At 33.4% G+C, this 14,396-nt stretch overlaps 1 protein-coding gene across 9 annotated transcripts in view; it reads left to right on the forward strand.

Moving 5' to 3' along the window:
* LOC145263697 (rho GTPase-activating protein 12-like) overlaps positions 1–14,396 on the forward strand; it is a 451,066-nt gene that overhangs the window by 329,191 nt on the left and 107,479 nt on the right. For 5 of the 9 annotated variants that reach the window (XM_080120640.1, XM_080120644.1, XM_080120638.1 and 2 more), the window contains one exon: positions 5,485–5,619. The exons of the other annotated variants lie outside the window; for them this stretch is intronic. In XM_080120640.1, the coding sequence (XP_079976766.1) occupies positions 5,485–5,619 (135 nt within the window). The remainder of the gene's footprint in view (positions 1–5,484; positions 5,620–14,396) is intronic. 9 annotated transcript variants of the gene reach the window in all.

The following is a 14,396-nucleotide window of genomic DNA, read 5'->3' on the forward strand; positions in this document are numbered from 1 at the left end:
AGGGAGTCATGCCTATCTTTTATTTGAACGACTTTTGCACGCTATTTTCACGATATTTCTTGGTCTATGCATGTTTCTTTGGCTTTTCAGTATAAAAGCGAAACTGAATCCGTAGCATAAAGCAGCTCCCTGGCACTCGTGCTAAGGATATCCAAAAAGTAACAAGGTTTGATCAATGCGGGGGAACCCATTTATATCAGACAAACAAATGCTATTCATTGGATACTCCCTTTTTATGAGGAGCTGGTTTTCCCCCAACCCAACATCTTGAGGAAACAAAACCAAAAAACTGCCTCACAGTAAAAGTTAACTGCGGAATTTCATTTCCTTTATGGCATGATGTTTAACCTCATTAAGATCACGCACCTGTCAATTAAGTTTTTGATCGTTAAATTAAAGCGCTTTTCATTTCTCTCCCTTCGTAGCCGAGTGGGTAAGATGCCGGTTTTTTTTCCCCCCTTTCTTTTCCACCTTCGTGTCAAGGCTTCGGGTTCGAGCCTACCTTCCTACCAAAACTTTTTATTTTTCCTTTTACACCCTCAAAACACCCGGGCAATGCTTGGCACTCCCGCTAGTCTATTATATAAAAGCGAGAATGTGTGTTTGTGTGTGCGCTTTTTTTCTATGTCTGGCAAAAGCTTTGGATGGGAGAGGACTCGGGGGGCGGGTTCCATTTCTTACAACTTTATATATGCTCCCTAGATTATAATATCTACAATTTGCGAACGGACGTCAAGTTTATCTTTTATTTGACCGACTTTTATTTTATAAAATTCCCGCTATTCTGTCGTCTCACATGTTTGTTTGTGTTTTTCATATAAATAAAGCAAAAGTAATAGAAGAAAACCTGATTCTCTGGCATTCTTGCCAGGGATGTCCAGAAAGCAAGAAGCTTTGATTAATGCGGGAAAACCCCGTCATATCAGGCGATTGCTATTCATTTGGATACTCCCCTTTTTATGGGGAACTGGTTTTCCTCAACATCTTGGGAAAAAACTGGCTTGCAGCCAAAGTTAAGTGCATGATCTTTATACACCTGTGTCAACTCATTCACTTAACATTTTAATCGTTTAATTTCAATCATTCTCAATTCCTCTGCCCTCTTAGCGTCGTGGTAAGATATCACGTTTTCTTTCACTTTCTTTTCCGCCTTCGTCTCAAGGCTTCGAGTTTGAGCCTACCTACTTACTAAGACTTTTTTTTTCTACACACACACACACACACACACACACACACACTGACAAACACCTGGGTAATGCCAGGCAACGCCAGGCACTCCCACCAGTTTTGATTAAAAAGAAAAATATGTATCGAAATGATATCAGGTCCAACATAAGCCTGTTTAATTTACACCATATGTAAATAGGTTCAATCGCAGAAGACACTCTTAATAAGTGAGCATGGAAAGCACTTTAAACATCTCTTTACAAAAAATATAGTTCAATAGCTATACTATTATATAAAAGGAACATTGTCTGTGTGTATGTGTACGTGTTCATTTCCTATGCACTTAAAGCGGCTGAGCCAATTTTTATGAAATTTCACACAAAGGTACTTTATGTGCCTGGCAGTGTTTTTAGATAGGTTTTGTATCTGAATATCTTCAATAAGTATCAATAAGCAAAATAATCCGATGAAAGAAGAAATAGGCGATTTTGACAAAAGTTAACACCTTACACAACCTAAAATCACAAGTGCATTTGAGAAGTTTTATTACCACACTAGCTTAAAGGCCTGACATATAAAATCAACAATAGGTTCTTTGATATAACAGGGGCACATTCAGAATGAATGTTTTTGTTTAAAGCATAATTGCACCATGATACTTGACTTTTTCATTTTAAACTTAAATTCAAGCCATTATCACAAAATCAACAATAGATTCTTTGATATGATAGAAACTTTAATTCAAGTCATTATATATAAAACATAATTTTAGAAAAGTCAACAGTAGGTTCTCTACAGTGCAATGTAGAATTCAATGTATTGTGGACTAAATTACTTCAGGGAGGTATGTGGATTTTACTAATGGTGTACTAGAACAGGCAATCAATGGATTTGATTGAAAATTTCGCCGATTTCAATGACAATAAAAATATGGGAGTGTGGAACATTCGTTGATTATTATTCAATCCTGGACAAAGTGTTATCGTTGTTCCATTAAAAAGAGGGCATTATTTTGATCGTGGATCAATGGACATTGTCATCCAAAAACCTCTCTAAATCAAAGGGGGATAATTCAGGTGTATGCTTATGAATTCAGAATAGCTGCCATTAAGTAGATTTTTTTTTCTTTTCCCAAAATAAAAAAAAAATGGCTAGTTAGAATCACATATCGATCTTTCACGTGTAGCCTAAGTTGGAAAATTCGACAAGACAACTTTATATGTTGGATCTTTGGTAACAATATATTTAAGTTGTAAATTGTAAATTTATATTATATATTCTGCAAGATTTTTTCAAATATAGATTTGACATGCAAATATATGAAAATAATTTGCAGAAAACAATACAATGCAGAGGTATATAATGGATACATACAAACTGAAGAAAATTAAGATATACAACGATGGAATAAGCTATGCAGATTCACCTTTCGTTAATACAATTGTAACAGAGCTGCTAGCACTGGTAACAGCAGCAGCTCCATGACACATATGTAAATCACTGAGCCAATGTGCAATGTGACATCACAGCAGAGGAAGAGAAGGGAAAGAAAAAGTAAAAAAAATACACCACGTGATGAGGATTGGTGAAGAAATTGCGTGCTAGAGAAGATGAATGTTTGGCCTGTGATGACGAGAGACTTGTAACTATATGGCAGACAACACAAACTAAAATACTTTTAAACGAGAGGCAATGCATTAATTTGGAAGAACCATGAATAAATGCATTCCATTTTAACTAAAAAAGCTGAGTCGAATTTCTTCCTTTTCTTTAGTGCTCTTTTGCAACTGTTTCAGACACAACGTGTGAGTTCAAGTGTTAAAATGTAATGACACCATTTTTTTAAGAAAACTAAGCAACTTCAAAAAATTTTTTTGGTTGATAATCTACAAAAAATGTAGACATGTAGCGTATTCAACAGTAGTTGAAAGTGAATTATTTTTTTCTTACAGACTTTCTCATATTTTTAGCCAATAAAAATATGTAAATACATTCATTGTAGTTACCTACTCTCTAATGCAAAAATGGAGAAACATTTTTTTTACACAAAAATTCAGAAATATATTTTTATGTATAAGATATAAAGTGGTAGAAGATAGGTGAAGACAGAAATTGACATAACCAGGTACTGTAGCAACAAGCAAGAGACGCGTATAAATTATCGAATATGGTCCAATTGTTCACTGAGAGATCCAACATGTATGTAGCCGTGGTCGAAATACAAAATGATAACATCGACACAACTTTGTTTAGTGGAGGAAAAGGTATCTATTTTGTCATTTCACATGACCAAAATAGCCATCTTTTTGCTGAAATATCATATGATACAAAACTTCGACCTGACTAAGTACGAACACAATACAATGTTAAAAGTAAATAATAATAAAAATACATGTATATTATATTGATAAAAGGTGAATCTTCATAGCTTATTCCACTGTTGTATGTCATAATTTGCTTAGTCAATCTGTTACAGCTCCGCATTATATTGTCTTCTATAAATTCTCTTTATATACACGCTAAACAATGCTTCAGTCAAACTACATTAACCTCTATTAACATTTATTAAAACAAGAGATGTCCAATAATGGTGTGGTGGTAATAATTAAGACGAACATGGTGGCGTGGTTAATAAAAGTGTATTTACAAAAATATGTTACAGAAAGTATGTGTCTGATTCTGTGGCCATAACTGCTATCAATGATTGCCACAGTGCTTAGATATAACTGTATTTATTGAGTCTGAGTCATGAAATATGTAGATCAACTACATAACAGAGGCATAAATGGGAGTATTTTATTTACCTACTATTATGAGACAGTCAGCATTCAAGAATAATTGCATTCTGTCCTACAAAAACAGATTGAGCAGCTCCATTAGCATTCATTGGTATGGGGTACCTTTGGTTTAAACTTCTGTTTGATCCCCTTTCTTTGTTCAAATGTCTATTGCTATGTCTATTCTTATTCCATTTTTGTTTTGTTTCTCCTCGAATTGTTTCCCCTCAGATGTCCTTGATGACAGTGGGAGAAGTGAACGAATGAAAACTCTTCCCATTGAAACTAAAATTTTGGTTTTTAAATCACTAATGAAATAGATTTTTTCATAACTTGTAGTATTGAAAGGAAATTAATCACAAAAATTCACTCTTATGGAGCATATCTAGAGCCTTTCTCACTTACTATGCTGTTGTCCCAGTGACCACTGTAAATTTATTAACCCTTATCTTCAAGTGGTCTTCAGGCCTCGATAAGTGGTGACTCCCTTTTAAAAAAAAAAAGTTGGTGACCATTTGAGAATACCAGATGTTATATGTTAGAGGGCTCTCTACCTCTCCTAACAGAAGAGACGTTGCGAGCCTATCCTTGTTTTATCGTTATTTCTATGGCAAGTGCTCGTCTGAACTCCAATCTCTGGTCCCCCCTCGCCAATCTTTCACGAAAAACACCCGTCTAGCTGAATCCACTGTGAAAAGTTTTCCCTACTCTATATCTGTGCCTAAATCAAAACGTGGATTCCATGAACAAAGCTTCTTTCTTAGAACTGCACGCCTGTAGAACTCTGTTCTGTCTGCCTGCTTCCCACCTGACTACAACTTGGATGTCTTCAAGTCCAACGTTAACAAATTCCTAATGAACCGCCCCCTTAAGTAAACACTTTCAAATCTCCACACTAATGTACTGTACTTGCAATAACCCTTATCCCTGAGTGGCTTCCGGGCCTTGATAAGTGGTGACCACCGTGTAAAAAAAAAAAAGCATTGTTCCAGTCATCCTAGACTTCTCCTTGCCACAAACTCAAGAATGGTTGATTTAAAAGAGAAGTGGTTAGGGATTGTGCGACATTTGCTTCACTGTAGACGCCTTGTACAAGCATTCTTACAGAATTGTTTCTCGAGGCTGAATGGAGACCAAAAATCAATGCTTCTGCCAGTTAGAAATTCGCCAAACGCGAGCCTTCTGTATGCTTTTTTCTTGGAACTTAATCCATGCAAACATTAGCCAATGGTGCCCTTTTTTTTCTTTTTTTTTTCTTTCTCTTAAACGCTTTCAACTCGCTGTAGTTATTATCAAGTTAGCTTTTGATCTCGAGCAAAAATGTTTTTTGTCTTATTGCAGGAATTTTTTTTTTTTTTTTATTATGCACTGATCCTGGGATGGGTATCACAGGTACTTCTAAGATTCAATTAAAATATAATTCCAACTTTCTGACACAATGATTTTTCATAACACAATGATTCCTAAAACCTGTAATCTTTCTTAAAACACCTGTTGTAGTGATTCCTGTAGATGTCTTTACAATTTCCTCACTTTTCAGTTGGAGAAGGTCGTAGAGCCAAGAAGACGGAGCAATATAGCCAAATCTGCCATCATACACGGTTCCAAAAAACCAAATATTGATAATCGAAGATCGGTGAACCACATTTCCTTGAAGTCTTTAATGAGTAGTGAGGTGAGCCTTGAGTGTTATCTTGAGTAACGTCTTGTTTTATTTTATGTCATGTGCTTTTGGTGCTTTTTCAAACGAGATAAAAAAAAATAACAGCTCAAATTTTAATAGCTTCAGCTGTCAGTGTTGTGTTGTCTTTGTTTTTTTTTGTTTTTTTTTTGTGTGTGTTTTTAACTGGTTCAAGTATAGCTTAATTTTTAATACCTTCGAGTGTCGAATGTTGTGATGTTAGTAAATGTCTCGTTTTTGCTTTTTTTTTTTTAACTGGTTCAAATGTAGTCTAATTTTTTTTTCTTAATTTTTAACTGGTTCAAGTGTAGTCCAATTTTTTTTTTTTTAATTTTTAATTTTTTTTGTAGTCGATTTTTTTTTTTTTAAATTTTTAACTGGTTCAAGTGTAGTCCAATTTTTATTATTCTTTTTTAATTTTTAACTGGTTCAAGTGTAGCCCAATTTTTTTTTTTTTTTTTAATTTTTAACTGGTTCAAGTGTAGTCCAATTTTTCTTCACCTGCCAAGTGTTATGATGTTAGTGAATGTCTTTTTGATTTTTTATATTTCTCTGATGCAATTATAGCTCAATTTTTAATCCTTTCAGCTGTCAGTATTGTAATGTTGTTAAATGTGTTGCCTTGCTTTTTTAGTGTTTCTTTTAACTGATTCAAATATAGTTCAATTTTCATACCTTCTCCTATAAGTATTGTGTTGTGTTAGCAAATGCCTCACTTTTGGTTTTTGATGTTTTTTTTTTAATTTTAGCTGATTTAAATATAGCTCAATTTTGAATGCCTTTAATTGTAGGTTTAGTGCTTTTAGTAAATGCATTGTCTTTGATTTTTATGCCTTTTTATCTGTATACTTTTTTGTTTTACCAGTATACTTCAATTTTTAATATCTAATTAGTGCAGTGCCATGTAAAATCAAAAGTAACAGTTCAAATTCTGATAGCGTGATCGTTACATTTTATCATCATTATTTAATCCTTTGATATCAGTATTTGATTCATTTAATTTTGTGTTTTTAACTGCATCTCAGCTCATCTTGACTGTTAAAGCTTCTGTTGTTTTCATCCTATTTGTTCATTAATTAACGTTGCTGTTTCTTTTAAATAATTCTAAAATAATGGCTCATGATTTTCTAGTTTCAGCTGTGTTTTATTTTTTTTTATATTTCACCTTGATATATCTCGTGTTTTCTTTAAAGTATTTGATATTTCATTCATTTATTCAAATTCATCCATTCAAATTTTCACATCTTAAACATTGATTGCATCGGGTCATCGCATAAGTAATCTGTGATATCTGTTGTTTCAATAAATTTCATGCTATTATGAAATGCCCAATAATGTACACTTGGTTTCATCTCGATATTTGTGAAAATTAATATCTTTGATTTTAGACGGTAGTTTTTAGCACTTCCATAGAAGACATTGGCCATTTGGTCTATTTGCATCATCATGGTTGCAGTTTATTGCCAAAGGCTCTTAACTGCCTATTGTCATCCTTGTTTTGTTTTTTTTATTTGTTGTTGGTTGTTTTTTTTTAATGTTATTTTGGTCTCTACCAAAACGTTCACCATTTTATGCATATCAACTATCTATTATATATATATAATGAATGAATGACAAAAGTCTATATTTCAAATTTTATGATGTTGACCATCTTACAATTTATTCCTTTGATTCAGTTGAGGCTTACAATTCTTGACAGTGTTTGTTTCATAGCAAAAAAAATCAATCACTTAAGTATTATATAAAGGAAAAAATTGTAAGATGGTCAACATCATGAAATTTGGAATATAGACTTTTGTCATTTATTCATTATATGCTCTGTAATTACATTGAGCTTATTAAACAAGGATTCATATATATAAAAAGGAAATATAAGTGAATGAAGAATATTTGCACAGAAATATATATAGATTTTCACTATTTACTTCAAGAGTGCTCAATGCGTGACTAGAGCTACGTAGTAAGGCATAAAAATATATTTATGGCAATTAAGCTACACAGAGACTCCACATTTTATTCCTGCAGGGAGGCGTCAAGCTACTGCAGATGCCTCTGTGTAGCTTGTCATAAATTTTCATACATTATTACCTAGCTATACTCATGTATTGAGCTCTATTCAAGTAAACACTAAAAATCTATACATAGAATATTATATCTCCTTATATATATATATATACACACTAACCGGGAGACCTAATGTTGCCCAGGATTGAATGGGGATAACAAATGTTCCCCACTTCTGATACTTTTCATGTCATTGAAATTAGTTAAATCACCCATTTTTCAATCAAATCGATTGCTTCCTCACAGTGACTTAGTTCACAATACATTACACTGTAGAGAACCTACTGTCGATTTTATAAAATTATTTTTATATTATAGCTTTGGTTCACTTGTGCTCTAAACAGAACCATTCATTTCAAACATGCCCCTGTCTTATCAAAGAACTTACTGTTGGTTTACCAGGCCAAAATATTTGTGAAAGAAAACCCGAATAACAAGAAATATTACGTAGGTATGACTTCCTTAGGTTTCAAAACCCGATATTATGACCACAAAAGTACATTAAAAAATAAAAAAACACAGAATGAAAACAACTCTAGCAAACAAATACTGGGAACTCATAGAAAGCGGACGTTTGCCGATAGTCAAATGGAAAACAGTAAGACAAGCAAACATATGTAGAGACCTAGACGATCCATGTAGATTCTGTCTCCATGAAAAATTAGCTATCCTATACTTTAAAGAACCCCAAGATCTATTAAACTGTAGGAGAGAAATAACGAACAACTGTATTCACAGAATAAACCTTACTCTAGGATAACTTTAAAATTAACAATAACAATAGAAAATATATGAATAAAATAAACATACATATACATAAATTATCATTCATATATATATATATATATATATATATATATATATATATATATATATATATATATATATATATAAACTAACATAAAAAAACAAAACACATTTAATCTAGTTTAAAATAGGTCAGAATGCTATATATTTATGCTCCCCACTAAAATAGCACACACAAAGGAAGGGGTGAACTGGAGGTCAACTGAGCTTTTGTCCTGTAAGTGCCTGCTCATTGGTTGATTAGGAAGGGTGCGGTGGAAACTAGAAAGCTGATTAGCTAACTAAAAACTCAATAGAATGTGCGTATATAAAAATGCAAGACTACCACAACTCCTTGCATAAGCCTGATGAATTCTAGCGTGGATGAAACGCGGAATATTCTGTGTAGCTTAATTGCCATATATATTTTATAACTTACTATATATATATATATATATATATATATATATATATATATATATAGCAATGATTAATCCGTCAAAAGGAAATAAAGTGCATTTTGATATGATTAAAATCCGAAAATTGGAAGAGAAGCTGTTTAAATACCTTATAATATGTTTCCATTACGTTATTTTGAATTTTAGAAATAAAGTCACTAAACCCATCTATTCGTACTAACATGTTCTATTAATTTAGGAATATTCTGCCAAAATGTTCTATCTAATTATTAGTAAATTTATTAATTCTAATTAATGTATGCATACTTATGAAAATAATATCAATAATTATAAACTTTTACACATGTTCGCATATACGAAACTAAACTAAAATTTCAGTTTACAATATATATATATATATATATATATATATATATATATACTAGCAAAAGTACCTGTCGTTGACTGGGTTCAAAAACAGCCTACAGAAAATGGACTCTGATTTATGAAAGTGTGATAGGTTATGAAAAGGAAGGGTTGTAAAGAGATAGCTTCGAATTTCGGGGTATCAAAACCAAAGCAAAATATGATGAAAGTAAAAATACAATAGATAAACCCCATAATTTATTATAGCATACCTGTTCACACTGAAACACTTATCATAATATTCTGTGGATCTACATTAAAAAAACCTTGTTAAACTTTGTGACATATTTCCATTCTATGGAGGTCAGGTGCAAACGAACACCCCATAATTTTATTATACCATATATCTTCAAACTGAAATATAATTATCAAAGTATACTTACGCAGATAGATATGAAAAGTCTTTATTAAAGTTTGTGCCTATTTCCATTCTATGGCGGCCAGGCGCGAACGCAGACCCCACAATTTTATTATATCATCCCTATTCAAGTTAAAGCATACTTATCAAAGTATTCTTATGTACATCTATATCAAAAACACTTGTAAACTTTTTTTTAATTTTTAAATCTTTTATTTCCATACTTTGTGGACCAGGCACGTACGCAGACCCCACAATTTTAATGAACCACCGTTCTGCCAGATCAAACATACCCATTCCTTGCCCGTAAATTATCTCGCCAAATGTCTATTTAAACAAACTTTGTCCACCACTTTTACAGTACTCCAACTGCTATATATACTAGGTGAAATATTTACCAATGTAGAGTTTCTTAAACCCTTCTCTTCTATAGGTTAGTTCAAATCAAATTTTTTTAAATGGCAATAAAATAATATATTATTCATCATGATGATCGCTATCAATTAGGAAATAAATGAAATGTTATATCAACAAAATAATTGCCTAGTGTGTGATTCGAACCCTGAAAGATGTCATAAAACGTTGAACATTTTATCCAAAGAACCACTGAACAAACAAAAGTATTTTGTCTTTTTGGTTTATATATAGGGTTTACTAGCAGGGAGACATGACGTTACTCGGGGTTGAATGAGGATCAATGAATATTTCACCCGCCCATATTTTATTGTGATTGAAATCGGTGAAATCACTCATTTTTTCAATCAAATCGATTACTTGCCTGCTCTAGTTAAGGACCCACCATGGTGCACAAGGAGGAAGCTTCACATGCCTCCCCACAGTGATTTAGTCTACAATACATTGTAGTTCACATTGCACTGTTGATTTTATAATATTTTTATATTATGGCTTGAATTTAAGTTTAAAATGCAAAAGTCAAGTATTATGGCTCTGTTGTACTCTAAACAGAAATGTTTATTTCAAACACGCCTCTGTCATATCAAAGAAACTACTGTTAATTTTATATGTTGGGTATTTTTACATGTGCAGTAATAAAACTTCTCAAATGCACTTGTGTATTGTGTATAAGGTGTTAACTTTGGTCAAAATCGCCTGTTGTTTCTTTCATTGTATTTTTTTTCGATCATCCATTATTGATACTTATTGATTATTGATACTTATCGAAGACATTCCCATACAAAACCCATCTAAGAACATTGCTAGGCACATAAAGTACATTCGTGTGAAATTTCAAAAAGATAGGCCAGTAGTTTAGGAGTCTATAGAGAACAAAGTCACTTACTCTCACACACACACGCAGAGAAAAAGTTCCTTTCATATAATAGATAAATAGATAGATGAGTTTGGCATAGTGATTTCTCTTCATCAACCTAAAATAGTGTGAATGCCCAAAATTAATAAAGAAACATAAAGAAAAGTTTTCAAAAAATATAAAAGAACATCAAATTGATTAAATCTATGTATATAAAAGGCAAAATATGTGTTAGTGTGTGCACATTTTGTGTATGTCTGCAAAGGCTTTGGGGGGTGGGCTTGAGGTGGGGTGTCACTGTTTCTTAGAACCTTTTATATACTACCTAGATTATAATATCTCCGATTTACGAAACAAGGTCGAGTGTATCTTTCATTTGGGGGACTTTTATTCACTATTTTCATGCTATTTTTTAATCTCCATATGTTTGGCTTTCCCGTATATAAGCAAAACTGAATCTGTAGCAAACTAAGCTCCCTGGCATTTGCGCCAGGACGTCCAGTAAAACAATTAACTTAGATCAATGCAGGCAAAACCCGTCATATCAGACAATTGCTATTCATTTGACCACTCCCCTTTTTATAGGGAGCTGGTTTTCCCCAACATCTTGGGGAAACAAACAAATATGCAGAAACTGGTTTGCAGCCAAAGTTAAGTGCATGGTTTCATTCCCCTATGACGTGATGTTTGACCTTATTAAATTTACACACCTGTCACTTAAATTTTTAAATCGTTTAATTTCAACCATTCTCAATTCTGCTGCTCTCGTAGCGTTGCGGTAAGTTATCAGGTTATTCATTTCAAGGCTTCGGGTTCAGGCCTACCTGCCTACCAAAACCTTTTTTTTTTCTTTTACACCTCCAAACACCGAGACAATGCCGGGCACCCCGGCTAGTCTAATATATAAAAATCAAAATAGGCGCGAGCGTTTGTGTATGTTTGCCAAAGGCTTTTTGCATTGGGCTTCTGATCAGAGTTGTGGATTTTTTTAGGTGGTACATGGAAATTTGAGCAAGCAGAAAAACACAATGGATATAAACCAATAAGAAATTTAGTTCAGTCTCAAAAGACAACGGATACCCCTGTAAGGGTGGTTGTGCATGTAATTGTGAAGTAAGGGTTGCATAATCCTCCACCATACCTCTCCTGAATTGGTACTGCTTGATTCCAGTGGCAAGGAGAAGTGCAGGACGACTGGAAAAAATGCTGAGATATACAGAGAGCACATGCAGCGCCTGGAATTGCCAAATGATCACCCATTTTAGTAGTGACCAGGCTCAACGTTGCTCAACTTTCGTGATCTGACAGGGATCGGTGTGTCAATGTGATTCATAAAGTTGATAGTTGATCTAGTGTTGTCTGTACAAAAATACCTTCAGAATTCTAGATCTTAATGGAGACTTTATTGTGCTACAAAGGGTTTGTCAGTTTCTTATGAGCTGTTTCAGCATGAAATGGATAGATAGTTTGACCTGAAAATCATTACTGATTTTGACAGGATTTGAGCTGTGGTTGAGTGGCTTGAGAAATTAGAATTTGTGAGCCATTCATCAGTTTGATTATATTATCCCTCTTTGTGTTTGCATGTTTGTATATTTTGTATGGATAGTCATATTCATAAACATATACCCCTCCCTCCCTCTCTGGCTCTCTCTCTCTCTCTCTCTCTCTATATATATATATATATATATATATATAGAGAGAGAGAGAGAGAGAGAGAGAGAGAGAGGAGACAGCAACATATATATGTATCTGCCGATAAAAGCATTAAATCCTTTGAGGCACTTTAACCCCTTCCCTTCTGTTTTTTTTTTCTCCCACGCGGTGCTATTTTAATTGTCTCATACACGGCTATCTAATTAAATTGTTAATTTTAATAGTCTTTCGGCATTTTAAAATATCCTTCATTGTTCTTCGTTTTCATCAATAATATTATTTTTTATTGTATGCTATCGATTTTCTCTTGACAAGATGATAGTTGAAAGAGCTTTTGAAAGATTTCCGCCTATCTTGTTTATATATATATATATATATATATATATATATATATATACTAGTAAAGTCCTGACCTTAACCTTGAAAAATGACGTACATCATCTCTAGGCAGAGACCATCATCATTTCAGGTTTGGTTATAATTGCTCTAGTAATGTGGGATGTAGGAAAGTATATATACATAAACTATGACCTTGAACTTTGATCCTTACCTTGGAAAATGGTGTGCACGATCGCTAGGTGGGAAACCATCATCATGCTAGGTTTGGTCATGATCGGTCCAGTGGTGTGTGCTGTAGGAGAGTATATATATACATACGCTATGACCTTGAACTTTACTTTGAAAAATGTTGTGAACCATCCGTAGGTGGGGGACAATCATCCTGTCAGGTTTCGTCATGATCAATCCAGTGATGTAGGCTCTAGGAGAGTTGTGTGTGTGTGTGTACACACACACACACACACACACACACACACACACAAACACACAAACACACACACACACACACACACACACACACACACACTACTACTACTACTACTTTGTATATAGATAATGCAATTAGGTCATCAAAGAGTATATCTTTAATAAAACTTATCCAGATAGAAAGACCTCTGTACTGTTAAGTTCTTATCTATTTTTTGTATAATTCTGGCTCTTCTCCTCTTTTGATGAGAAGCATTTAGCTTCAAAATGCCAAGGCCTAAAGACGTTTCTTTTTTTTCTTTCTCTCTTTTACTTTTCCTTATTGTTCTGGTGTTATAATAAACTTATATCTAACTTTTATTATTCCTCTTGTACTTCCTTTAATCAAAGTTTTCAAAAATCTAGGGATCTCATTCCTAGGGCTAACACTTAATATGAACTTAATGAGAGACACAGATATTCAAATGTTGAAGTTAATCAAGAATCAAGAACATTAATTTTCCTCTCACCAGTTAACTATGTTATATAGATATCTTTCTTGTGGAATCTTGGTCTTACTGGATTCCAGGACAAGAATTAATCTAGTCTGGTGGAGTATCCAACTTAGAATGTGTTACTTGTTGTAACAGCACTAGAAGAAGCACCATTCCTCATATGTACTAATGCGTAGGCATACCAAGGGGGTCATATTTTTTGCTTTGAATTCGCTGTTATTTTGAATATTTAGTCAGGATTTACTTGTCCGATTAACTATCCAAAGACGTTTTTACTTAAATGGAATATACAGGGTGTTCTAGTAGTCTTGGACAAATTTCAAGATTTTATATCTACTGAATTTTTTTTTTTTTTTTTTTTTTTACAAAGGAGTCACCACTTATCAAAGCTGGAGGCCACTCAAGGATAAGGGTTAATAAGTGTACAGTAGTCAATGGGAAAATGTCGTAGTAATTGTTAGTAGTGGAAATTTGGTAAATTGGATTACTTAAGGGGATGGCTTATCAAGAACTTGTTCACATTAGACTTGAAGACGACCATATTGTAATCCGTT

This window comes from Euprymna scolopes, chromosome 39, assembly GCF_053919585.1.
Source record: "Euprymna scolopes isolate OS-2025 chromosome 39, ASM5391958v1, whole genome shotgun sequence".
In the NCBI taxonomy this organism is placed as follows: Eukaryota; Metazoa; Mollusca; class Cephalopoda; order Sepiida; family Sepiolidae; genus Euprymna; species Euprymna scolopes.